Genomic DNA, 27,796 nt, shown 5'->3' with positions numbered 1-27,796 from the left:
TAAGCAGCAGGTTCTAAAAAGCCTATTATACGATATGGCTGGGGGAAGAGGCAAGACCCAAATACCACCGCTCGTTCTTTCTCAGGCGTGTGAAAGCAGCCAGAAGGCGGGTCCTTCCCGGAGCCGAGTTGCCAGCCGGGGAGGGAACACCTTCGGCAGAGCCACCCGCGGATCCCAGCGCGGGCTCCCGGAGGAGGGTTCGGGTTAACTGATGGCAGAGTCGGGAGCCGGCAGCTCTGGGGAAGCCGTGGGCGGCAGGTGGCGCGGCGGGGCCGGGGTGTGGAGCGGAGCCGTGGCCATAGGCGGTCCGGACATCCCTACAGCCCTATACAGGCACACGTGGCCATAGGCGGTCTGCACATCCCTACATCCCTATACAGGCACACGTGGCCATAGGCGGTCTGCACATCCCTACATCCCTATACAGGTACTGGTGTCCATAGGCAGTCCCCACATCCCTACAGCCCTATACAGGCACACGTGTCCATAGGCGGTCTGCACATCCCTGTACAGGCACACAGACCCATAGGCAGTCTGCACATCCCTGTACAGGCACACAGACCCTGCCAGGATCACCTTCACTCCAAACCCAGCCCCTGGCAGCTCCAGCTAACACAGAGCTGGTTAAAACACAACCAGTGCTCCTGCCCTGAGCAGGACAGCAGTTTGAGGGTCTGAACATCGCAGGGCAGTTGTTTCCCAGCTCTCAAGGAGTGTCCTCCATCCCTATAAACCATGAGCTCAAACTCTTCCATCCAATACTGGCACACACTTCCATGTCTGCCATTTTGAGGCCCTGCTCTGGTTCCTGCCGGGCTTCACAGCGTTCCTGGGTGCTGTCACTGCAGGGTAGGAGGCAAGAACTGTTTGTTAGTCCTGGTTTAATGAGATGGGAATGTCCTGCCACACAGGGACAGAGAGCTGCAGGTGCTGTGCCAAGTGCCTCGGTTCATCACTCCAGCTCCTGACCTGCTGTAAAGACTGGAATCCAACAGCAAGTTTTAACAGTTCCCAGTGGAAAACTACCCAGGAACAGACACATGTCTGCGAGCTCCAAACTGAACTGACAAGCAAAAAGGCACCAGCTGGAAACCGAGAGCTCCTGCTCAACCCTTGGGCAAGGCAGGAGCAAAAAGGTGAGTTACAACAGTTCTAATGGCACTGCCCCCAGGGCAGCCAGGGCATCACCACACCACACACGGGCTGCCCTGGGAGAACCCCTCACCCAGATGGGGCACAGAGATGGGAAGGCAGCAATGATGTATATATAGCTCCCTCAAAACATTTGGATAAAGGGACAGGAACTTGGCTCTAATCCCAACTGTGGCACCCTGACACATCACAACTCTTCATTCATTGTATTCATTTGCAGGTAGTGAATAATATTTGCATAATTCACAGGAGTTACGGCAAAACAAATACATACAGGACATGCCACAATCATAGATATACCAAATAAACATGAAATAATTTTAAAATATGGCTTTATAGAGACGAATATTTAAAACCAAACCCCTGTAATCTCATAAAATGCTCAAAGTTGGGCAGTCTTTGAATGTGAACATCATTGAACACTTTCCTTCTCCCCTGTCCCATCACCTCCAACACAAATGTACCTCACAAAGCAATACAAACTCTGCCACACCTCAACAGAAACAGGGATGACAGGAGGAAGGAATGTTAGAAACTGATTTTAATAAATCACGTTACAAAACCCTAGGACCAGTGCACAAAGAAGAATGGAGCTCTCATCCAACACTCTGAACTGGGTTCCCCAGACAAAGTCCAAAGCCTCGAGCTGAGCTTTGCTGTGTCACTCAGATTGGACAATTCAGATCCACTCTGGAGCCTTGTTTTCCTTTTTGTCTTTTAACATTCTTCCAAGCCTGTTAACACACCAGCACTGTGTGCCTACCACAAAGTCCTTTTTGCCTGCATCACTGGAAGCACATCATTTACATCCTAGACTCTGATAACACTTCCATAAATATTTGCCTCACCTCAACTAAAAAAACAAAATCAAAACCCAAAATACAGCGAGAGGAAATATTTTGATCACAAAATAAAACATATCAGCAAACCAAGGCCAGGTTCCCATAAAAAAAATAATTAGAATAGGAAAAAAACCAACAGGTAGATGTACTTATTGGTAATCTCCCTTAAGTGGTGAAAACCTTTGGATCCTGAAACACCACCAAAACACAGCAAATAAAGTTCCTGACCCCAGGAAACAAACCAACCCCAGCACCCCAAAACTTGCTGTGATCAGCACATCTTAGGCACAGGATCTGGAGATAATTACCAGAAGGGATGCTGGCAGGGTCCATTCAGAGAACATGCATTTGGCACTTCTTCCTGAATTTCAGGAGTCCTTCCTCTAGAGCAGTCTCTTGTATACAATTGCATGTCCAGCTGCACGCCCTGGAGGTTGTGGATCCAAGAGGAACAGCAATACTCTCTGCAGGATACTTTCAGCTGCTTAAATCCTTATTAAAACTCTTCACATATTGTACCAGTTAAATTCAAAACATTACAGGAGAGGAGTTTGACAGTGGCAAAGACACAACACAGTGGTTACAATCCAGAAAACTTACATGTCATCAAACGCAAATCCATGACAAACTCAAGTCTTCACATGAGGCTACATGAAGGCTTTATGAAAATGGAAATGCATGGATGCTTTTTCCTGTAACAAGAATAACTGTTTACTGTTCAGATGATATTCTGTAACTATAGGAGGTAAGTCTGGAAATATGGACTACTACCAATTCTACTAAACTACTAAAACACTCCTGGCAGAACACTTGGCATTCTTCTATTCCCAAGTTTAAAACAGCAGCAGAATTTACTCTTGTAAATGGCTGTTAAAGCCTCAATGCATTAGTATGCTGAGGCTGTCTCCTGTTCCCTCCTCTTATCCCACATAGTCAAAGCCAAACCAAAACCCTGTAACATTTCTGGCACTGTTGAACCTTCCCTAGCAATATGCAACAGAATCACATCATATACATTAGTCTTTAAAAGCAAAGCCCTGATTCAAGTAATAAAAAAGCAATCTTTCCCACTGCTCCCTCTTTGCAGGACGGCTTCTTCACCATCTCCTTGCCTTTGTGGTATGGACTGAGGTGATCATAGGTTTTTAAATTGCTCTGTGTAACTTTTCCCCTCCACCCACAGGTCCTTGGCTTCTGTGCTCATTGGTTATTGCACCCTGGGGCTGCAGAAGAGGTGCCTGCCTGCTTCTGCTTCTTGCGGCGCTTGTTCAGGAGGCGGTTGTTGGACGTTTTCAAGTCTTTGATTTTCACCTGATCATAGTCCACCCTCATGGTAGCCAAAGCACTGGTCATCTCCTCCTGAAACCAAGGAAGCAATTTATTGAACCTCTTGAAGCAGTGAGGGCAGGGCCACCCCACACTTACTGCCAGGAGATGAATGTAGAGAAGGAACCCTCTGTCACACCACAGCCACGAAGAGCTGAGCCCTTTCTGCTGCACTGGATGATGACTAAAGGCTTTGTTCTACTCAGGAGGAACTATTCACACAGCATGTCACATGTGAGCATGCAGGACCACACTCCCCTGGCTTAAATTCCACCATGTCCTTATGCCCAGCATTCCTCACTGGCTCTGGGCCTTCACCAGCTTCTCATAGGACACTTAGGACACGGCTCTCCAGCTCCACCACCAAACTAGGACAGCAGGGCTGGAATAACGAGCCCACACAAAGATGTTTAGTTAAAAGTCTGTGCTTCAAATTCACACACCTCCTTACTTTGAATTAATGCCTAAGTGCAGGCACATTTTAAAATTTTTAATAAGGTTGTGAACAAAAACAGGGGCAAGTATTGATCTCTTCACTCTTGTAACCAGTGACAGGACCTATGGGAATGGCTGGAGCTGTGTCAGGGGAGGGTTAGGTTGGATATCAGGATAAGGTTTTTTCCCCCAGAGGGTGGCCAGGCACTGGAACAGGCTCCCCAGGGCAGTGGTCACAGCACCAAACCTGTCTGAGTTCAAGGAGCATTTGGACAACACTCTCAGGGACAGGGTGGGATTGTTGGGGTGTCTGTGCAGGGCTAAGGGTTGGATTCAATGATCCTCATGGGTCCCTTTCAACTCAGCATATTCTGTGACTCTGTGAAAAATCTCCTAAATAAATGAATGCCTAAGCATTTAGTTCAGGAAAGGAAAAACAAATACAATGGGAATGTCAGGAGCTCAAGGGAGCATCTCTGGGACCTGCACAATGCACAAGCACAAGAAGTTCTCAGAAACATGGAAAAGAAGAAGGCTCAGTGAAAATATCTGCTTGATCTCTGACTCAGGAGGCAAATGTTGTCTAGGTCTTAAGAAATTTTGCCATTACACAGCTCAACAGCTGAGACTACACATCAGTGATTTAAATAAAATCAGTAATCAATACAATACACTCCAGGAATGTTGCAATTGTCAAAATGCCACGCATTGTAAGTGCAGAAAATTCAGAATGAATTGTAAAAGCATGCCAACCTGATCAAGGCCAGCAGGAAAGAGTTAAGACTTTTAGTCTGCCCTATAGTTTCAGTTTGCAGGAAGCATTCAATTGTCATCAGTACAAATAGTAGGTGAAGCACCTGGTTAGATTAAGGAAAAGACAGACAATATTTTTATTCCCTCTTCTCCAGCCCCCAGATGTCATAGCAAGACAAGGCTAAGGTTATTTAATGTTGTTTTACAATACAGGAACAGAGCAGAAAAGCAGAATGCACCTCAGCCCTCCCATCCTGCCCCCCTATATTTTCATCATATTATTCGCTTCACTGTAATGAACTTCAGACTCCCTCAGCACTGTCCCTCTCCTCTGTGGTTCCATGCAGTGGCTCAGCAGGCAGCATCATTAATGCCTTTGATCATAAACACCACCTCTGTTGATATTTGGTGCAGCGGTAAGGCTGCCAGATGAAGCTCATATAGCATCCATTTTTTTTAAATAGTTATCATATACACTACTGTTCTAAACAAGAATGTTTATGCTTCCCTTGTTTGACATGATTGTATTCAAAATAGTTTCAGTCTCCAAGGAAATGCACATATACAGAAAAGGCAGCTCATCTAATCTCACACTTGACTTAAAGAAAACTGAACTAGGATTGACTCACTTTAACTTCATCCCAGTGGTCTTTATCCTCTTGCAGGACCCGGGCAGTATGAAGAGGAGTTGGTGGCACTGACATTGATCTCTGAGAAAAGGGAAAAATACCAAGAGAAGTTCTGAAAAGTAACATTTGGGAAGTGACTGCTTGCTCTTCTATGTGTATGAAGGGCACAAAACTTGATCTAATGTCCTCTGATGGCCCTTGTTATTCCTCCTTCCAATCACTCCACAAGTGAACTCCTGTGTGTGGCAGAAAAGGACTACAGCCCTTATACAACAGTATCTTTAAAGAACAAAAGGAGAGAGAAATTAGTGCTGAATTTCTTTCCCTCTGCTCCCTTCCAGTCCAACCAGTGACCTGGTATTGGATAAATTTCCATGTACATTTTAGATTTTAACTGTCATTTCAGTATTCATTAGTCAATGTTTTAAAGAGGTTAATTTGACCTTTTATCTCCTAGGATTTGCTGTAGAAGACATTTCCTTGTCCACATCCATTAAGTGAGATGACCACTTTATCAGGTCATTAAGTGTGCCCCAAAGAGGAAATGATACCATTGCTCAGGGCAAAGCACAGCTCAGCAGACAGTGCCCCACCTGAGGTGCTGCTCCACAGAAAACTGGCATCAGTGCTCAGCTGCCATGAAATCAGTAGGTACTTTATATTAGAATAAGGCACAATTTCTAAAGCACAAAGCACAGGTCCTTAGCTAACTCAGCAAGAATCGTGGCATTTCTTGCCAGTCCGTAACCCAAACTATAATTTCATTTGGATCTTCTGTCTTTTTATGCCTTCTACCCAAACTTGCTGTCTACTGCTGTGGCATCCTCCACCAGACAGAGCTGCATTGTCAGGAAGAGGAGATCCCTGTAAAACAAGGCTTACATTGGAAGCACTGCTGCAGTTCCAGAAGGAGGCAGAAATCCTGACTCCTGCATCCATGTCTGGCCAGGGTATAGTTTTATCAAGTACAGCTGGGACAGGAGAAATGGAAAACAAGCAGCCTGGCTTTAGTGATGTCCCTGGCCCTGCTGAAGGTGCTCTCCTATCTGCTGTGAGCTGCTGCTTGTTAAAAAAATCTTATCCACAAGTAACTGGAGGATTCTGTGCTCCACCTAAACTGACAACTAAAAAAAAAAGAGAGGGGGAATGAAAAAAGAAGACACAAAGCATCCTCCTCTACTGCTTGTGCAAGGCACTTCCCCATACATGTTCCCACTTTGGGATTTAGGAAAAGGGAGAACAGAGACATTCACTATATTGGTCTTTCTCTCTCCCTCCCCCTGCCTCACGTGTACAAGATGTTCAGCAGAAAAAAAGCCAACTTGCAGCATTTTTCAGAGGACAGTGTTTGAGCAGGGCTCTGGTGCAGCACTCCCCAGACCTTGTCTCTAATCCCTCCTGATTAACTGGCTCTGTGCATATTCAGAGTAACATGTGTCACTGTAGGTGGCAGCTCCCTCACCTATTAGGCACTCACTCCACGAAATTCCTGGCCTGCTGACTTCTGAAACACCTCCTTATTGGGCCTTCAAACACTTAAAGTTGGAGGTATTTATTCTGACCAATGATTCCATTTTTATTTGGTTAAAAAAGACTTACAAACATTGTCTAGGGCCTGTTCTAGTTCTCCAGAGTCTTTGCAACCTCAATTTCTCAGCTTTTATAACTCTTAAGTGATGCCATCTCTCTCCTTCATCAGGATGTCATACAGGTACATTTCTTGTGATTCCAAGGGCTCCCAGACCTTGCAGCAGCCATTCCAGGAATGGGCACTATTAGCCACAGTTCTGCTTCTGCCCTGGCCTCTGAGGATCAGCATAGTCAGAGAGAAAAGGGCATTATACAGAACAAGTGGTTCTGTTCCTGGCTGACAATTTTTTGGGCAGCAAGAACAAGACTGGTGTCTTTTTAGGCACAAATGTGAGAAGTATAATCTACTATTTTGAGGGACACCTACAGAGCAGAGATGATATCATGAAACTCAGTCTTGTAGCTCCTGGGATTCTTGTCTCTTATTTGAAATAATCAATACTGTATTATTAGAGTACATTTCTCCTTTTTCCCCAAAACTGCTTTTTAGGGAAAAGTGAATTCAACCAAGTCATAGAAGGAAATCTGAGCTGGGACCATTAACAGCTCTGTGTACCACCCTACCTGGCAATAACCTGAGACCCTCACTCCTCCCTCAGGCATTTCCAAGCTGTGCCAAGGGTGAGAATTCCCACTAAGCACAGTACTGTGTTCACACTAACAAAGCTATGCACAATGGTGCCTGAGGCCACTAATAATAGCTCTGTTTAAATCCTGCCCTGATGAAGTAAGCACATACAGTTTATTTTTATGTTTTTACAGGGAGTAACACATGCATATGCTGCAGAGTCAACAGTGACTGCCTGCTCACAGAATAGAGAGACATATTGGGCTGTTGCTTCCAAGGACACTGCTGTGGGTGTCCCTCCTTGTGTATCCTCTGGGAACACCAAGAAGAATTGTGGTTTTACAGGCAGGGGAGGGCACAAGAGGTTAATTAAGGTATCAACAGTAATAACAGTCCTTGTCTTGCTGTGCTATGTGGAGCTACATATAAGTTCTGCATGTAAGAATTAATTCATGGTGTAAAAAGAGAAATGAAACTCACATTAATCCAAGGGTGATTCATAAACTGGGACACTGTCATCCTCTCTGTGGGGTCAGTCTTCAGTAAATGGCGAATCAGTTGTTTGGCTGAAAAACAGGACCAACATGGATTGTTGAAGCCTGGGACTGTGCTCCCAAATACCCTTGAGAACACAAAGACCTGTTGAATGAAGAAACATGATTCTGCAGAACTCAAAACACCTACCTCTTGCTGTCACCATGTTAAGAAGCCATGTACAGAGTGGTAGGTTACTATGTTTAAAGAGGCAGAACAGGGAAACATCCAAGACAAGAGGTAAGAAGGAAAGAAAAGGCCTGGGGATTCCAGCTCCACTCTCTACATCACCAGAGCAGCTGCTTTGGGAGCAGGAACTTGAGGAAAAGAGAAACATAGGAACAGAAAGCTGCTTGTCTGAAAGACGGCAACAAGCTTGGCACTATGAGCTGAATGAATGCATAAGCTGATGTGTTGAGAAATGATAGAAGACAATGACTAGCACAGGCTGTGGAAAAAAAGGGACAATAAACTTTGACAACTGAGAGGCCACTAAAAGGACAAAAAAGTCTAAGAAATGGATTGCCCAAACAAGCTTTGCAGCAGCTTTCTGTGAATGTGTTATCTGCCAAAGCAGGAGTTCTAAGTAACTGAGGTATGAGCTGATGAGAGTCTAGACAAGAGTTTCATTAATGTGGGTGGACAGACCAGAAAAACTGCATCCAAAGGACATTATTTAGAAGGACTTACACAAAACTTCCCTGAGCAACCTAGAAGAACTTCTAAATAAGAGTTCTCTTTTAGAAACATCAAATGCAAGATGACTAAATGCTTGTAAGAAGCTGCCAGAGGTACAAGTTTAGTTTGTCAAGAGGCTGGAAAGGACAAGAAGAGCACAAAGCAGGGAAGAAAGCAGCAGACTGTTGAAGGTGCCCCATCAGCCTAAAAGAACACAACAAACTAGATGTTCTTAATAGGATCAAGGGTAGAGGGCCCCTATCTTCAGTCAGGCAAGCAGACAGAAACCTTACACATTTTCCAAGAGCATGTTTTCTCACCAAGTTCTCTAGCATGTAAATAACTGCTGGAATATAAACAAGACGCAAAGCAGAGAAAATATTAACCCAGAGACTCTTAAGTAAAACATTTCCCTTAACAATGTTCAGCAGGCTGAGCTGCACAGGCAGCCAGGAGATCCAACAAGGGGTGAAAATGCCACAGATCATGGCATTATCCAACCATAATTTGTTATTGCTAAACAGCAGACAAGAACAGGAGCACAGCAATATAAAGGGCTTGTAAGAAAAATAGATGAGCCCAGAGCTTGCTGACCTTTCTCTTTCATATGATGGGCAGGTGAGACTTCCAGCTTATGAGACTGTCAGGATAGGAGGCAATCAAAAACATCCACTTTCAGGACACTGGTTTGAGCCCAGCAGCTTTTGATCAATGACTTATACAAAATAAATTGTTGACCTTGATTTAAGTGGTGGCTGGCAAATTCCCACATCCCAAAAAGCTACCACGAAAACTTGCCATCCTTGCTGGCTGGATCACCAAGGAGGGCAAAGACTGAAAGAGTTCTTAAGACAGTTTGCTTTTCTTCCAACTCAGCTTGCATTCCAGCTGTCCTGGCTGTCTCCTTTCTCAGGATTAAGGACTTCTGTTTCCAGAGGGTTTAGTCTCAGCATTCACTAGCAGGAGCTGGACTTTGAAAGAAAGCTTTCAGTAGTCATTTACTTTCTGCAGCACTGAGGTTGCTGGCTGGTATCTGAGTTCCCAGTCGTTCTCTGTATCACCTTACAAAAAATTGATTTAAATTCCAAAAGAAAGGGAAACAAAAGCTAAGACAGGTTTACAGAAACAGTCTCTCTGTAAGCACTCCACCACCCAGCAGCACAGTGAGCATTGTTACCTTCCTCTGATACTTCAGCCCACTCTGGATTGGGAAACCCGTATTGCCCCATCCGAATTCTCCTCTTCATCCCTGGAGAAATGGCTTGACCAGTGTTTGAGTAGAATGGAGGGAATCCACACAGGCTGTAAGAGTGGACAAGAGAATTTCTATAACTAGAATTTCTATAACTTTCCTTTCATCTCTGAAGAAGTCCCATTCCAGCTCACACAGATTGCCTGACCCTCGTGATCAATTACTTGTAAGTGCAGATTTAAGATGTTTCCTCTTTCTGTTCTTTGAGACTCTCCCCAAATACTTACAGAATATATGTGATGACACCCAATGACCACATGTCACATGACTTGTCATACTTCTCAGGACCGAGGACTTCTGGGGCTGGAGAAAATTCAAACCAGAAATCAGAGTAGGTATTTCCTTTCATCTCCATCACCCTGTAACTAGCAGCATGCTCCAACAACAAATGTAGGAGGAATTAAAAAATGCAACTCACTAAGTAACAAAATTAGAGAGAGACACATTTAGAGTGGATTTTTTCTCCCCCTGAGGCAGGTAAACTGGCAGGGAGCTTGATTTTGTAAGGAAAATTATTCACTAACCAGATGAGCAATCGTGCCAGTTTATAAAAAGGTGCTGAGAAGGGAAATGTCAGCATGTTTATATACAAATGTAAAGGCACAAAATCATATATGTGGAAATTCCTTAACATTTTATCACTAAACCCAGCTTACAAAAATATAGAAGGCATCAGAAGAAGAATCATCTCATGGCTAGGCTTCCAAATGAAGATAATGCAATTATCTGGTAACAGTGAATAACAGTATCTTTCAATAAAAAAAAACAACTATAAGAAGTTTCATCAGAGAAGTAATTTTTCAAAAAAAAATTAAGTCCTTTTTCCACCAAAGAAATTCCAAGCATGGACTGTCTCAGTCATACCATTTGATGAATGACTATTAACTCAAGACTCTAAAATGAGTGCATAAAGGACAGTCTGCTGTGGCATTCATTACACAGAGCTCTGTCTTTGGACAAAATGCAGGGAAAATTCAGCTGTGATTAAGTCACGTAGGTGTTTTATTACTAATTACTGCATTTTCCAGCCTAAAGAAGTTCTACAGCTCAGGCAATACTCCCTGTTCTCTTTTATTGCATTACTTAAGCCAAGGGAAGTTTTGCAAGGAAACACCCAAATAATCACGAAGTTCTGTTCAAATTATGGCTTTCAGAGGCAACATCAAGATTACTTCAAGCTCAATCAGAAGAAATATTTTCTCTCTCCTTGATCCTCATTTGCATCTCCTGTGAAGGCTGTTTCCTCCACAACCAAGCAAGAAAGCAGGAGCACTGAACTGTGCTGGAACCAGACTAGCTTTGGGGTGGATCCCAGTTTAAACCCTGCAGGCTGGCACTTTATGTTACACCCAAAACAGAAGATTTCCCACCCATTCCTACAGCCCAGACCCACTATACAGGGATGGATGACAGACTGACACACAAGCAATGCATGCTGGAGAACTCACCCACATAGTAAGGAGTGTAACAGGGGGTCTGCAGTGCATTCACTACAGAGGTTTCTTTGGCAAAGCCGAAGTCTGTGAGTTTGAGCACAGGATCCTTGTCCTTGGATGTGTAAAGCAAATTTTCAGGCTGAAAGGCCACCAAGAGAAGGGATAAACCAGACAGTGAAGAGATGAATCTAAGGAGCTGACAGGTCAAACCATTCCTGCTTGCCTGGGTGACCATCAACATTTGGGTCTTTTTACTTCCATCACATCTCCTCCAAAGCCCATGGAAAGTTCCCTCCAGGCAAACCACAAGACTCTCTCTCATCTTGTCCAATGGGCATCAAATCTGGCTTCCTGAGCCTCTCCCAGTTCCCTGTGCTTCCTGGGATTGATCTGTCTGACAACAGCAGCTGATCCCCCAGCACTCTGTGCTCTCACCTAGCTGAGGTGAAGGACAAGAGAACAAACTCTCCATGAGCCACTGACACCAGTCCCTCAGAGTTAACTCATACACACACATCCTCCTCCCCTTGTCCTCTGTCTCCTGAAACCTGAGTTAATTCCACCCTTGCTTCACATTCCATACAGGCAGAAGTGGCACAGAGGGAAATACAAACTCTTGTGCACAAGAACAGGGACAAGAGGACATCTCCAAATAATCTGCCACTACTTGAACTTGTTTTCCAGTTTCTCAGTCATAAGGAAGCTATGTCCTTGCTCATGCTAGTGTTTAGGGACATACAGAAGGAGGAAAGGCTTTAAAGAAAATAAGCTTTAGGATCTATTTGACTCATTTCTACATTAGTTCACAGAGTGTGTGTATGGAGTGTTTGGGGCCAAGTGCTTCAGTTCCTGTGCTGCTGACAGGCAATGGCACATGGCTCTGCAAAAGTGAAGAGATTTTTAGTCTCTGAGTTGTTAAGCCATTCTCTGCTTCCTACTTGAAGAACCCTCAAACCTGTCCCTTGGTGACACGTGCAATAGCAGTTCTCCTTCCAGCCAAACACACAGAAATATCTGTAGCAAACTCACAGACTCAGAACTGTGGAATCAATCTGATGCCTCAGTCTATCTTTATGTCACCTGCTCCCCATCCCATCCCATCACAAGGGGTGCAGCAAGCTTGGCTTTGCTTATGCTGTGCACTTTACAGAATGAAAATAAAGTACAATACTACAAACACTGCCAAATCTCTACAATAAGATCTGGGTTGAAACTTTAGCTAATTAAAGTGTCCCATGTGGCAGCAACTGAGATCTTTCTGTTTTCTCAAATATTTACATATATCATTAAAGTGGGTTAGATGCACAATCTGTATTATTCCCCCCATATAGGCAGTTTCTCCTATCTCTGAAGGGGGGTTTTGGTATTTGGTATTGTTGGGTTTTTTTGTTTGCTTGGTTTGAGGTTTCTTGTGGTTTGTTTGTTGTTTTTTTTTTTCTTCTTAGGCAAGTATGATACTGAAAAGGATTAGTAACTGGCAAAGACTGTACATAGAGAGATGTAGTATAAGTTTACCTCAAGCAGTGTTATTTTCTTACTAATTAACTGGCTTGCAAATGGGTAGTACCTCTTTAACTAACCATCTGACTATCACGAGATTCTTCTGCATTCCCTCTTCTACTGCAAGGCATTAGCACACATGAATATTCCAACCTTGGACTACTTGCAAACCAGTGAACGAATCCCTTCTCCCACTGGCAGAGGAACAGGAACACTCTGGCCATCTGACTGAGCTCCCAGCTCTGTTTAAACCAGCACTGCCCATTTCTTTCTGTGCCCCAGGTTCCCTCCTGCTGGCCCAGGCTCACCTTGACGTCCCTGTGCGCGATGTTCATGGAGTGCAGGTACTGGATGGCTGTTCCGATGTCTCGCATGATTTCAGAGGCCTCTACAAATACAAGTTGAGAAAGGTCACATTAACATTCCCACCTTAACTCAGGGACATGCTTGGGAATGCTTATGGCTTACAAACAGCTTGCTGGGATACAGGGCAGGCGTCAAGACTAGAAACCCTAAAATTAGCCCCAGCAGCTGTGTTTTGGTTCTGCAGACAACCAGCCCCCGGTTCCCCGGCTGCTCAGCCTCCTCCTGAGCTGCACTGCAACCCAACTGAGGCTCAGACTTCTTTTTAGGAGCCTCTAAATTTGAGCTTTAATTTGCTCACCAAAAAAAGCTGCAAGAGCAGAGCAGGTACACAAGCAACAGCTGTTGAGAAACGAGCCCCAGCCAGGACATATCCCTGACTGTGCAGGACATGTCCTTTCAGCTTCTAGTTCAGGGGGAGGAGGAGGATCTAACAGATTTTCTAAAAAGAGAGCAATGTAACAATATAGTCATTTTAGGATAGGTCACATCTTCATTCCTCACTGTTGTTAGAAGTTTTTTCTCAGGAGAAACAAAATCAACAGTTCTATTCTACAAAGCCCAAAGTGCCACCTTTGAAATAGTACGTTTCTAAAATTTAACATAAACCCAGTGAGAAATTCTAGTGGTGTGAGCTGCCTTGCAACAGCAGTGCTCTGGGAGTCTGGAAGGGGTCAGTTACATAGGGACAGGTTTCAGAGCAAGGAACAATGACACTCCCATGTGAGCATTATATCACATCTCCACTGACAGGGAAACAACAGAAACTTGAACCTGATCCTCTGCTTTCTGCATGGGCAGAACCCACGGCTGCAGGGCTGAGAGAGAAGGGAGAAATTCTTGTAGTGTAACTGGGAATCCTTTTCCACATGGCTTGACACTGAAACTACACAATCACGGGCAAGGACAATCAGAAGGCAGAAACACTCATATTCTTTGGGGAAAACCTTGGACAATCTTCTCCTTCCTGGCCAGGCCAAAAAACCTGGTTCCTAATGGGAAGCTGTGGCTACATAAACAGGCAGCAAACCAGGGGAATCCAGTGGAACAGGGCTCATTTATCTCAGGGAAGAATGAAGGTGTTTTTTTGTTTAACACTCCCAAGTGACTTCTGAAAAAGTATTTACAATGTTACACAATGCTATATAATGTAGAAAAATAATGTTTTTAGTAGAGTGCAGTCGTTATTGTTCATGAAACCAGTTTTCCCCCTGGAATTTTGTATTTTAGAGAGGAACAAATAAAGTTCCTAAAAATGCTCATTTTCCTTACACAAGTCTCTCCTGGGACTTAAAGGATTCATCCCAGGCTAGGAAGCCCAGGATCAAAAAGCTGAGCACCTCTACACCAGACTTGCAAAAAAAGTCACAGTAATTTCCAAGCTCAGGTGAGTATTTTTCTTCTTCTAATCATTTTGTCAGACCCTGGTTACAAACACCACTGTGTTACAAACACCACTGCTTTCACTCCTGAGCAGAAACAAGCCCTTGACTGTTGTGAGGTGGCAAGGAGAGCCACAGTCAAGCACTGCTGTGATACTCTGCAAATGATAAATAGCAAAGACAATAAAAATGGTGAGACTCCATTAAAAGCTGTCCCTGCTCACGGCAGGTCTTTCAGCTTGCACGTAGTCCCTGCTCTGCAGCCAGGCAGGTTTGTTTACAGCGTGGTTAATAACACTTCCTTTCAAGTAGTGCTTTAAAACCCTTGAATAAGAGATGTTTCAAGTGTGATTTGCTCATTATCCTCGTGGCCTAACAGCATAGCTGTGCACAGGGATGCTGCTTGAGGGACAGCCAGAGAGAAATCCCAGCAGGAGCTGCGCTCATCGTGCCAGAGGTGGTCTGGCAGGAGACCAGGGCTCAGAGTATCAAGAGGCTGTGGTGGCTCAGAAATGAAGAAGTTGAGTAGATTTGTAGGAAGAATTTCCCATATTTTTAAAAAATAACTCTTTAATACAGAGTTGGATAGAGAATAATAACAACAACCACCACCATTACCACCAAAAATCAAATCAAAGAAAAATTCCTATAAGGAGACTAAGCAAGGGGACAGGGAAATGAAGAAGCAATCTTTCACAAATTTTAATTTTAAACTTGTGATGTTTCACCTCTCTCAGTGAAAGCTTGATCTCCTCTCTCCTGGATCCTGCTGAACAGCTCTCCTCCCTCCATGCTGAAACAAAGAACACAAAAGAAACCCCACCTTACATGAGCAGAAACCACAAAATTAACACCTGACTGTGCATCCAGATAATCACACAGAACCACAGGAACAGATAACAAAGATTACAGGCTGCCTCCTCTGCCAATGCTTCCTGAACACCACACTCACTTGAATCAATGCAGAAAGCCATTCTGGGATGGAATAAGTAGAAAACAAAACAAGACCAGGGATTTTGATGCTTTCAGTTTAATGTACCCTGTCAGAGGGAACAGGACACACACAGCTGGGAAGTCACACACACTGGCACTGGGAGGCCAACAATAGTCTTATTTTATGTAAGGGTTAGAGATGAGAAAAAAAGAAAGAAACAAAGATACCTAAAAGGAGTATTAATTTGTCCTCAGTGAAGAAGACAATAACTGTGGTATTAGAGATCAAGGAGAGAATAGGAAAAGTTAAGAGTCAAAATAGTAGCAAGAAGGATCATATTGGATCATTGGATTTACAGCTGAAGTTGGAAGTCAATCACAACCAAAGTGCATTGTATTTATAGAGACATGTTTTTCAAGACTGTATTAAAGTCAATGCTTTAATAGGACAACTGTCATGGAGCACAAGGAAAATTTATTTTCTGGTTAAGGCTCCTCATTCTTCCATCCCACAAGATGGTTGGAGCAGACACACATTTCCTTACCAGTTCCATAAAGACGAGGAAAGATTTGCCCCGCAAGCCAAATTCCTGCTGGAAGAAATCCCCCCTAACTCCCACCTAATCCAACACATTCCTCCCTCAGCTCCCTCCACCCCTCCAAGAGCAATGCCTGGTGGGGGGCTCCTGCTGGTCCATACCATTCCATGACAATGAGGAGGCACCTCTTCCCATGATGTATATTCTCATAAACATCCAGGACGTGGACGATGTGAGGACACCCCGACGCTCGCCAGTGATACTCCACTTCCTGACGGGCTTTGGGGTTGTCATAGAGGAGCTGGGAAGAGACAGGAGAGAGCAAAGTCAGGGAGGCAGCAGTTCTGCTCTGAACAGGTACCTACGTGCTCTGGAGCTCAAAGATGAGCTCTGACTGAGCAAAGGACTCTTAACACTTCCTCCAGCCAAAGGATGACAATCCACCACAACATCTTCACCTTCTCTGGGCTGCCCAACTTCCCAGCTTGAGAAGGGTCTCGAGTGGCAGTGAGGAGAGATTTGGAACCTGAGATGGAGACAGCTCTATCTTACCCACTTCTGGATGGGAAACTGCAATTTTTTTCCTACTTGTTTGCAGTATTTTCATAGAATCATAAAGGTTGGAAGAGACCTTTAAGATCATCAGTCCAACCATCAACCCAGCATTACCACTGTAAACCCACACCACTAAACCACATCACCCAGTGCCAGATCCAGCAATCCTTTTAAACAGAGGAGAATCCCCCAGCTAAGGACAACAACCCTCCCACCTGCCCCCAGCTGCTGGGAGAAGAGACTTCTGGGTGCAATGTACGTTCTTTAAGTTCAGTGAGATTTGAAACAATGAGGACTTTTACACTGACTCTGAATGTCCTTCTTAAATTTCTGACCCCATCAGGGTCAGAAAATGACCTTTGACTACTGGATGCTTGAACTTTCTCTGTCACATGCAAGGCCAGTTTATTTTAAAGGCACTAATCTCTAGAAGGGGGATAAGAGCTCATCTTTCCTGGTCCTGCAACCAAACATGTCCCTCCCTGTTTGAGGGACTGCTCTGTCCCAGACTCCACAGCTGAGTTTTTGTGCAATGAGAGCACATTGCTGCATTGTGCCTGTTCTTCTCTGCCTCATCTCTCCAGACACCACTAACACTTTGTGACAGAGACTCTCTTTACTGCACATTTATGTTGCTCCTACACAACATGGCTGTGATCCGAGTTTCATACTTTATGCCCTGTAGTAATAATCACTGTAATGATGGAGCACAAACAAAACTGGTGCCATAAAAAGTACAGTTAAATGCAGAGAAACAGAATAAAAAACAAGCAAAGGACAATCACCTCTGATGTGCTCACGTCAGAAAAGGCCTACAACAGCTGTGGGGGAAGTGTTTTCAAAGAGTCAAATAAAAAGTATCATTGCTGCACTCTCAGGCCTCAGCCTGAAGCTCCTCTCACTCATGTTTCTATCAGGTCCCAGTCAAAACACAACTGCACGGAGATTGCTGAAAACAAGAATTACCAAGTAACCTGTCATTAGGGACTTATGAATCAGAGCAGGAAAGTGAGATTGCTTTTCCATCTAACAGCCAAGTTAAGCCATAAATGGTGTCACAGGCACCTTTCAGTATAGGGAAACACACAATTCAAAGGTCACAGGAAGGAAGACACAAATTCTGGTTTCTTTATTGACTCCAATACAGACCATTTGCATCACTGGGGAAAAAGCTCACACCTCTTTGCTGCTTCAACATCCCTTTCAGCAAGGCAAACCCAGTAACATTGCAGGATGTGACTGGGGAAGTGCTCAGGAATGACAGGAGAGAAGGTCAATGGCTTCTCTTCTAGGCTGGGAATAGGAAAAGGGTGACAACTGACAACTACTCCTCTGCTGAGAGCACATTTCTGTATTCCTGTGAAGCACACAGAGGTTGCAGGAGGGGACAGGTGGCCTCAGGAGGGCTGCTGGCTCCTCAGGCAAGGAGCCCCACCACCATGACCACCCTCTGGGCTCCCTCAGCTCTGCTCCAAAGGCTCCAGCAGGACACCACATTTTCAGCAGTGCAAGGAGCTGAAGGAGCTCCACTGCCAAGTTCATTGCCCTCGCAGCCAACCTACTTCTTGCACAGCTGTCATTCTGCTCCCAGAGCACACCCTTTTGAGATCACCATCCGCCTCTTCCTTCCTGCTCCAGCCTGGCTATGGCCTGATTTCCAACACAAATAACTTCCCAAAGAAAGAGATGGCTCCAATTTGGACAAAAAGCCCATTAGTGAGTCCAAGTGCAGTTGCTTTACTTCTTTCAACCACAAGCCCATTCAGCAGCTTTTCCTTCACAGCCACTGTGTTCCAGCTCAGTAGGACTGTCCATCAGCATTTTCCCCTCTGCCCTTCTCAGTTTGGGTTGGTGCCTAGAGGTCTCTTTAAAAGTTCACTACATTACATGTGCCCCAGCAAAGCCCAAACACCCTCAGGACTAACCAGGGCACTTAGACAAGCATGTACAGGGTTTATTGCTGGGATATTGCTGGATTAATGCCACTTCTGAGCAGGACACTTTGAAAACCTTCCCTATCCTGTGCTACTAATCAGACACTCCCATTCTCTTTACTAATGTAACTGCACTATCATCTGTGTGTCTTGTGCTGGTTTTCATGTTTGCACAAAGTACTTCTGATAATTGTCTCACAGAACTGAATTCTCGCTCTCTGAAGAGTTTTTACAAACCATTTTGATACACACAAAGAAACTCTTCTTTTCTCCACCCCTACAAGCAAGTTTTCTGCACTCCTCAGTGCCAAGATTGAATGTTCTCATGTCAAGATGACACCTGGAGAAGCAGAGAAAAGGAAATTCAAAAATAAAGAGCAGAAACACATACCAAGCAACATCCGATCCATCAGCCAACTGTTAACCTTTGGATTTCTCCTTCTGAACCTTAAAAATAAATTAAATCTTCTCTCAGTCTAAAACTGAAAGGTATAACTACACCTTTTAAGACATCTTAGAGACACAGATCCTTGTAAAATGAAAGCCAGGCAGGGTTGAAAGCACCAATTTCTGCAAAATTTAGGTGATGATTTAGAAACACAGACTGAAATTTTAGACGTATGGTTAATTTTCACAAACTTGCAAAAAACCTAATCAGACATTTTGCCATCTTCCTGAGCCTGAAGAACAGCTGTGCTTCTATTGTTGCAAGAGCTTTGACAAGACTTCAGCCAGGTTCCCTGATGTTCTACAGAAGTGCAGAGGTTGTGAATGAACCCAGAGTTTCAGGTAAGTTTTGCAGTGCTTTGAGGGAAGAACAGCTTTGTCAACAGGAGCCCCCAGACACCCCCCTAAAGCTCTCACAAAAGGCTGTGGGCAGGATCACGACCCAGCCCAACTCAAAACCTCAAGAAACATGCTCCATCTCCCAGTTTTTCATGAGACAGATGACACAGAGCACAGCAGCCTTTGCACAACAGTGAGGGGACGCCCCCGTGTGTGGCCAGGCATGGTTTGGACCAGGAGCTGCACAGCACAAACCTGGAGCTGTGCTGGAGCTCAGCATTACTGAACCACTGCCTGAAAGAAGCAGATGGAACAGGTATTATTATTCACAGGGAGGTCACCAAAACCAGAGGTGATGGAAGGTGAGAAAGCACAAGATGTGATTCACACAACTCTCCTTGACATCTGAAAAAGCTGCAGAGGGGAAAGAGCTGCACCACGGGGTGTGCTCAGCCTGTTCCTGAGGAACAGCAGGGCAGATGCCAGCAGACACTCCAGGATGTGCTGCCAATTCAGGGCCTGGGCAGTGCAGGGAGGCCTGAACTCTTCCTCTGGGGCAATGGCCTAACTTGGGTTTAGTGAGTGACTGCCAAGCAAATGCTAAACTGCAGCTTGGAAGGCCAGCCCTGTGAAATTTCTCCCTGTGCTGAATTTCCTGATAGAAAGAAGAAAAAAAATATACTAAAAAGTGACACAGTATCTTAAAGTGACACAGTATCTTCTAATAGCTTTTCCATCGATTCAGTGCTGCGTACACGAGGCAGGACAGCAGGAACCCTCATACCTTAATGGTCTGATCTATACAGGAAACAACCTCAGGACTCCAGGGAGCAGCAAGTGATCTTCTAGACTCTGAAACTCTAACAACTCAGAGAGAAGATATCCATGGGCACGGACGGGAAACCACCACTTCTCAGTGACTTTCTCTTTAATCCTGCACTGCCAGATTACACAGATTCCTGTTAGACCTGCTATCTGCTCCCTACATAGGGGATTGAGACCTCTACATATGCTTTTTTATTTATTTTAAACTTCAGCAATTCTTCCTAGCTCCAAACAGTTGCTGTGCTTGGACTGGAGCTGCTACAGGCTCAGTTCTCACTTATGGCACGTGCCATATTAAAGGATCATCTGACACTGCAACCATCTCTTTCTTATTTGCACTGACTCCAGAGCCTGAACTCCCCTTCACCACACAATCAGTTTTATAATCTCTGTGCTATTTTTCCCACAGGAAGGTTGCTCATTATTAAAAGAGAAATGGGCCCTGCAGAAACTTTCAGTCCTAGGGGTCCTCAGCCTGCAATATTGAGGTACTTATTCTATATTCACATATAGGCACTTCTATCCAGCTTTATTCATGTCTCTAGCTGGGAAGGAAAAGGCCTCAGTGGCTAAATGTCTTGGTTCTTTTGCCTTCTTTCCCCTTTGTGTGTAGCTGTTACAAAAATGCTGAATCCTACAAATAAGGAATGTACTGGAAATGTGAATTCAGGCTGATGCACAGAATCTGACACCATTTGCTGCAGAGCAGTTCTTCCACTCAGTCTTTATTCAGGAGGGGCTGATGGCAAAAGGAGGCTTGGATAATGTTTCTTTCATCCCCTCCCCTCCCCTATGCTACAAAGAGAAGAGGGGGGAAAAAAAGACAAAAAAAAAGAGCTATCACTATGGTTTTGGACATTTTGTCTCTTATTACATCCTGATTATTTGCACTACATCTATTAACTCAATGTTAACACTCTTTATCTGTTTCCAGGTCTCCTCATAGGGGATAAAGCCATCCTTTGTGTTCCAATGCTCCAGGAATTGCACTGCTCAAGGTTTCCCTCTCCATGCAGCAGCAGTGCCAGTGGGAGCTGCAGCAGGAACCACGGGTGTGCCTGCAATGGCAGCCCAGCAAGGGGGGAATCCACCCCTGCAAACCTCAGAGAAAGCACTGCATTTGTTCTTAAAGTAAAGAACACAACACATTTGTGCTCAAATTGTTTAGTACTGAAGCATCAGTCTGTAAATGGGGACAAAGCCAGGGCAGGCACAGGTAGTGGGTCATCTCTAAACCTTTCACTCTTCTGCTTTTATTTCAAACCCAGCTCAGGCTGTTCCAAACTGAACCTGCTTGGAGGCTTCATTCAAACAAACTGTCATCCCAGTTCCTGCAGGGCTGTCCAAGCTGTTGGCATTCCCTGGCATGCCCATCAGTGCCCAGGTAAGAGCCAGTCCCAGAGGAGGCCTCCTCCAAGCCAACAACAGCCACGACAGTGGAGTAGCACAGTTCTCCAACACTCCTGCTTGGGGTATCTCATCTCTCCTAACCCACTGAGTGTCAGGGGTTTACTGCCTGCATTGAAGGACCCTTCTCTATCCACCTCTTCCCTCCAGGCTTCCAGTCCCCACTCAGCTGATCCCCTGAAATGGCAAAAGCTCCAGCAGATCTTTGGTCCTTTGCCAGCACAAGTGAGAAGGGAGAGCAGTCAGAAGGACTGTTTGCACGTGGCATCAGAGCCACACCCTGAGACCAACTTCCCGCTGACACACAAGGCTTTGAATTTGTTAAGCACATGATTTAAAGGGAAAACAGGAGATAGAGTAGAACAGACAAAGATAAAGAGAACAGAAAGATGTGGGGTTTTCCTGAGTTTGTGGGCTGGATGTACAGCAAATCCGCTGCAGAACTGCACTCACTCCTGCTTCTCCACCCCTAGAGAGTGCACACCACACAAATACCATCTTGCTCCAAGCCTCTCTCCTGTAGGGAATCAACCAGGTCTCTCAAAAATAAACTCTGGTGTGGCTCTGAATTTTATTTGTTGTAGCAGTACTCAAATCACTACCAGGCACCCAGTATGACTCTACAACCTGAGGTGAATAAATGAGACATACCACTATCAGTGCTCTAATTGCACGTGCAACTAGCCATTCACTCTGCAAAGGTCAGCTGTCTTTGTTCATAAATGTTAGTGGAGATGCAGCAAACACAACTGAAATGGCAAAGCTGGGGGCCACTATACACTTCAAAGGTATCCCCCTGCACACGTGAGGGTAACAGAAAAGGGAGCACAAAAATCAGCAAAAATGCCCACAAAGAAAAGCCACTCTCCTGGTTCTCTGATAACCTTCCATGAATCTACTGAACTGCAGTGCCAAACATATGCAACTGCACACTCAACACTAATCAGCACAGAAAGATTTAAATAAAAAGCACGTTATGTATTTTGCTACAACCATAAGATTACTTTGCATTTAATATTGTGCTTGTTCTGCTGTGTGGAGGGAAAAATAATTCTTCCTGGCAGTGTAAGATGCCAGTTATACTCAGCTGTGACAGGCTACAAAGCAGCTGCATGCAGCTTCTGTTGTACTCAAAATATTGCACATGTATTTTAAAAGAAAAATAAATCACCAACAGCTACTTGCATGTTGTTACCAGACAAGAATATCCTCAAATACTTGTTTATTATACAAGAAGGCCTAGAAATCAGCTCTTCTCTCTACCTTCTCCTGATGACAATTTCCACCCCAAAATGCTGCTGTTTAGCCAGCACTGATAACTGCATTCAGTACCTGCTGTCAATATTCAGCACCTGGGGAGATCTGCTGAACCCAGACACGCTCACCTCTGATTAAAACAAAATAATCTCTAGCTCTGCCACTATTTTTACTCTTCCTAGATTTCCAAGGCAAAGGAAATCTAAAATCCCAGCTGAAAATTATGACACTTTTTACTGTGTAATTACACTCTGGTGTCTGATATGAAGTTTGCCTTTAAAAGGGGACAAGAAAAAAAGAAAAGAGGTAAAAACCCTCAACAAAACCTTTACTCCTGCCAGCTATGAGTTATAAATTCTGATAACAAGGAACCTGTTGATTTGGCTTCAGTAATTTATACATCTCAGTGTTTGAACAGACTTTGCTTGTGAAACTTTGCTGTGTGAGAAAATTCCAGCAGTACAAAATACCATGGCACTTCCTCAGACCTTGAGCTCATCAAACTTCCCCTCTGTTTTTGACTTTAGCTACTCATAAAACACTCAAAGAAATTCAGGACTATAAGCCTGATTTTCTAGGTGAGCAACACCTTGAACCAAAGATATAAAAGACGACTTAAAACTGTGAAGATATACACTCCAGCCAACACTTTTGCCACTCTGCCATCCTTGTGGGTCCCTTCTAACTCAGAATATCCTGTGGTTCTGTAATAGTGAAATTTCCCACAACAAGGACACATTTTGCCTTCCAGGAGTCAGAGCTGTCTTGAGTCCAATCTGAGACCAAGCCAGGCAGTTCCATGAGAACTGTGGCCATCACAAAAAACTCTCCCATTTGTTTTTTGAAGCGCCAGTTGTATTTCCTTACATTTGACTTTCTTCTGTGCAATGACTGTGATGCAGCAATACCTCCAAAAACCACACCAGCCTTTCCATGGCCATGAAATGGGATGGAACACGTGTTTGCCAGGGTGTGACCCCCTCACACACTTCCCAATGCTGACAGCCACAGTTGCTAAATTCCATTTTAAGCACCCCTAACTTCCCCTCCTCCCAATAATATGACATTTTTGTTATAGTGTTGCACTCCCGTTTTCCTCTAAAAGAAACAAAATTCCTCAACAACGTTAATTATTGCAGCAGTAACAGCCCTTGCATGCTACACACACCTGCTACAGCAAGAAGGGGAAAGAGCAAATTTCATAGATATTTGAGTGCTCTAGTGGCCATTTCAGTGCTAAGAACCATGAACCCCACCTGTACAGCTGTGTGGGACAGCAGGACAAGGGCACCAACATTGGTGACCTGTGGCACACCTTTGCTGGAGCACGATGGGGCAGAGGGCACAGAGCAGAGAAAAGCAGCACTGAGAAGACCCAGGTCTGATGTTCTCTTTCCCAGCCTTCATGTTAATAAACATTATCAACCTTAACACAGATGTGATAATACTGAACAAGGCAGAAGCAGAAATTAGCAACCTGTTTAATCTCATTAAGCACAGATAACAGTAGCTCCAAGAGGAACCCCTGCTGTCCCCCAGCCTTTCTCGGTGTTCCTTGCCTGTGTGAGTACAGTCATGAAGATTAAATCACTCCCAGGAAGGCTCTGACATCCCTCCCCAGCACACAGAGGCTCTCTGGGGTGCAGCTGGATTCCTGCTGAGGGCACTTCCCATGTGTCTGTCCTTTCACCCTGCTCTGCACCCCAGTTGATACCTCAAGGAACATCCCCCCCCCCCTTCAGTTTGTTCTCCACGGCCCCACCATTTGGCAGCAGAACTCAGAATGAACATCTTGTCCTCTCACACCAGTGCCCACACACCTAAACTCCCTTTTAGCTGACTCCCCATCCCCTTCCACATGAATTTCAGGCTGTCATCCATGCATGCAAAGCCTGGCAATGTGCCACCCCAGGCCAGTTCTTTCTCATCTCTAGCTGTTCTTCCTCGCCATCTCCCTTCTCTACACCCACCTTTGTGCCTTCTGCCTCATCACCAAGCAGTGTCTCTCTCCTGCTGCAATCTTTGTCTCAAGGATTCCTAAATCATCCAAACACAAGAGACCAGAAATAAATAAAGAACTCTTCATTCCATGGGGTTCAGCTACTTCATTGAAGCACCACCTTAAGGGCAGGTTTGCTGAATTCCTGATATCAGTGGCACTGACAGCAACTGCACCTCACATCTCTCACGGAAAAGATACTGAGCACTGACCCAGTTCCTGGGAATCTTTAACTGGAGTGACTGGGGCCAGTGTAATGGCAAACATTCAATCCTAAAAGCTGTCACCTGTGGGAACTTGACTTGTCTTCAAAAATCCAACAAAGCCTTAAAACCTTCAGCAATCTTTAAGATTCCCCCAGGGCTTCAAATCACTGCTCTGGTTTGCTCAAATCCCAACACTGAGGTTTGTGCAAGCTCTGCCACTGGCATTCTCAAGCAAAGATCTGTATCTGTTTCTAAGTCACAGCTCTATAGGTAGCTCTGTGGATGGAACTTTAAAGGTCCATCAGGCATGAAGATCCCTGGAACTGCTTGTTGTGTCCAGCAAAGACATGACAGAGAACAGTGTGACTGTGAACAGAAGCAAAACTATTGCAGCATTCAGCACAGGCTAGAAATGCAAGGGAAGCCATTGAGAGAAAAAGTAGATTGTTCTCCTCAGACTTCTTGTCCTTATTTTGTCTGAATATACATTCTATAGCCAAGTAAACTATTACATAGGAGAGGAAAGAAAAAATATGCTGGGGGAAGGGGGAATTCAACAGATGGAATCAACATAAGCAGGTGACAGAGCAGTAAAACTTATTCATTTTGCAATCCTCACTGATTGATTTTGCTGGGTGTGCTGGCTCAGCCACCCCAGGCTACAGCTCTGCTTCCAGAACGGCAGCAGAATCCAGCAATCAGAAATGGGACTTGTCTCCCAAGCCCAGAGCACACTCCTGGAGCAGCTGATGCCTCACAGCACTCACAACTTGACTGAGTGCTCTTTAATATCCACGAGGCTGGAAAACACACACTTCCTAGAACACAGCTGGGAGCTGCCAGCTCTTACACAGCCTGACAGTCCTTCTCTGTTCCTTTCAGGAACCTTTAACATCCTGCAAGCCAACTTTAATCAAGATCCCCTCGCCAGGCAAACGCCTCATCCTTCTAATCTAAACCCCTCCTGACCCACAGCTCCCCTTCATCCAAACCTGGGATTTGCCCAGCCTCATCCAGGCTCCCACCCTGCCTGTCCCAGCACTCACTCCCTGGAGACAAAATCAAAAGCACTTCCTTTACATTTCTGAATAATTTCCTCTGCTCCTGCCTTGTCTTGGCTGCCTCATGACTGTACATGCAAAAGGAAGAGGAGGAGGATCCCAGGAATATTTGGAAGTCTGATGTTTTGATGTCCTGACTAAAGCAGTACCATGCTGAGGACTGCACAGGAGTCAGAAAAAGGAGATGGAGCAAAAGCACTGCTGAAAAACAAAAACCATTCCAGGAATTAAACCCTTTTCATCTTTCCAAGCCGAAGTAAAGATCCATTTCCCTTTCTTAAGGCACTGTCCTTCCCCCCCTCCCTGCAGCAGTATCTGCTTGTGGTACACTGCAACGTTGGCTCACTTCCACAAGTCAGTGTTCCTGAAAGAGGGAAGTCTGGGCTTGAGAAAGGGGGAGGAGGGAGTGAGAAACGTGGGGCAACAGAGAAAAGGGACTCAGAAGCCACCTGCCTGTCTCCAACTAACATAAGAACCGTGCAAACAGCTGCCCCACGAAAGCGTTAATGACTTCTGAGGGGGTGATTTCCCAGCAGCAATGTGCCAGCCAGGATCATTCCCCTAGACATGACACACCAGGGAACCAGGAAAACATCCCCACACTAAAGCCATGTTAGCAGAGAAACAGATTGTCTGGGTGTGCAGCTGCTGGGCCCTCAGCAGAGCTGACTGAACTCTCCCCAGCAGGCAGTGGCAAGGGGAGAAGGCACTCAGCCATGATGCTCCAGTCAGGAAGACAGATCCCCAAGTGGAGACTGGAGGGACGAGGGAAATTCAGACTTTGAACATCATGCCACCCCCCATAAGACCTGGATGATACCTGCTTAATATGCAGGATTTTGTCCAGGACCTGTCAGGTGGTGGGAATTTCAACTTCCATGGGTTAATCCCTCTCTATGACCAAAAATGCTCGTGTGTTTATTTACATATGGCCATATAACACTTTGCCAAGCAGTGGCTGCTTTGAAAACCTTTAGAAACCATCTCTTGGTTTGTCTTCAGCACTTGATAACCAAGGGAGGGGGTTATTTGTCCAAGTTCACAGACACACTTTGGACCCTCCTGCCCCCCATTAGTCACTAATGGAAGTTCTAAGGGCTGCTCACAACCAGCAGCAGAGCAGCTCTGAAGAGCATCCCAGCATCCCTGCCTCCACAGGCTCCTCGACTCCCACTGCTGCTTGGGTGAGGGAGGAGAATCCCTGAAGGTCCAGTGAAAGAACATCAGGACAGTGATACACTGTTCTCATCACACAACTCTGCAGTGAGAGCTCAACCAGCTCAAATGTGACCCATTTCAAAACACTTCTTAATACAAAATGATGATACCAACCATGGCAGGCTCTGGAGACATTTTTTAAACCTTAATGCATTAAACCTCAACACTCCTGAAGGCTCAGTTTCTTCTCAGCAGTGACTATTCTAAACTATTTTGAACATGGGGGGTGCTCTGCCAGAATTCATAATTATCTATCACTAGCTGTATTTCCAACTGTAAGATCAGAACTATTTTAGTCAAAACTAGAAGTTTCCCCATGAAAATATACACTGCAGATTAGCAGTAAGCATTCACAGGTCCTGGACAGAACTGCCATTCAAAACCACCAAGAGACCCTGGATTTACATATCAGATAACCAGCAGCCTAATTGTTTATCAAGTCTGGGTGCAGAAATCCACTTCCAGATCCTTGCTCTGATTGAATTAGATCTTCCACTTCACTACCTGAGTCCTTCCAGCTCTTTTAGGGAATTCCTTGCATGCCTACAGTGTGCTACATCTCCCAGTTTCCATCCCTGAAACACAAGTTGGCAAAGCAGGGATAGCCCTGAATTTCTCAGACCCCAGCTGAGGGGA

The 27,796-nt window shown here is 44.9% G+C and overlaps 1 protein-coding gene across 6 annotated transcripts in view; it reads right to left on the bottom strand.

Annotated features, from left to right (window-relative positions):
* Positions 1-1,675: 1,675 nt before the first annotated feature.
* MAPKAPK3 (MAPK activated protein kinase 3) overlaps positions 1,676-27,796 on the bottom strand; it is a 123,112-nt gene continuing 96,991 nt past the window's right edge. For all 6 annotated transcript variants that reach the window (XM_051811445.1, XM_051811448.1, XM_051811446.1 and 3 more), the window contains 9 exons: positions 16,074-16,213; positions 15,169-15,233; positions 13,004-13,083; positions 11,208-11,334; positions 9,987-10,062; positions 9,685-9,809; positions 7,776-7,861; positions 5,138-5,218; positions 1,676-3,353 (listed from right to left, as the gene is read on the bottom strand). In XM_051811445.1, the coding sequence (XP_051667405.1) occupies positions 3,195-3,353; positions 5,138-5,218; positions 7,776-7,861; positions 9,685-9,809; positions 9,987-10,062; positions 11,208-11,334; positions 13,004-13,083; positions 15,169-15,233; positions 16,074-16,213 (939 nt within the window). In that variant the 3' untranslated portion in view covers positions 1,676-3,194. The remainder of the gene's footprint in view (positions 3,354-5,137; positions 5,219-7,775; positions 7,862-9,684; positions 9,810-9,986; positions 10,063-11,207; positions 11,335-13,003; positions 13,084-15,168; positions 15,234-16,073; positions 16,214-27,796) is intronic.

Source organism: Manacus candei, unplaced genomic scaffold (assembly GCF_025592945.1).
Source record: "Manacus candei isolate 608988 ecotype Guabito, Panama unplaced genomic scaffold, ASM2559294v1 h1tg000082l, whole genome shotgun sequence".
Taxonomy (NCBI): Eukaryota; Metazoa; Chordata; class Aves; order Passeriformes; family Pipridae; genus Manacus; species Manacus candei.
This window is presented reverse-complemented; position numbering and strand designations above follow the sequence as displayed.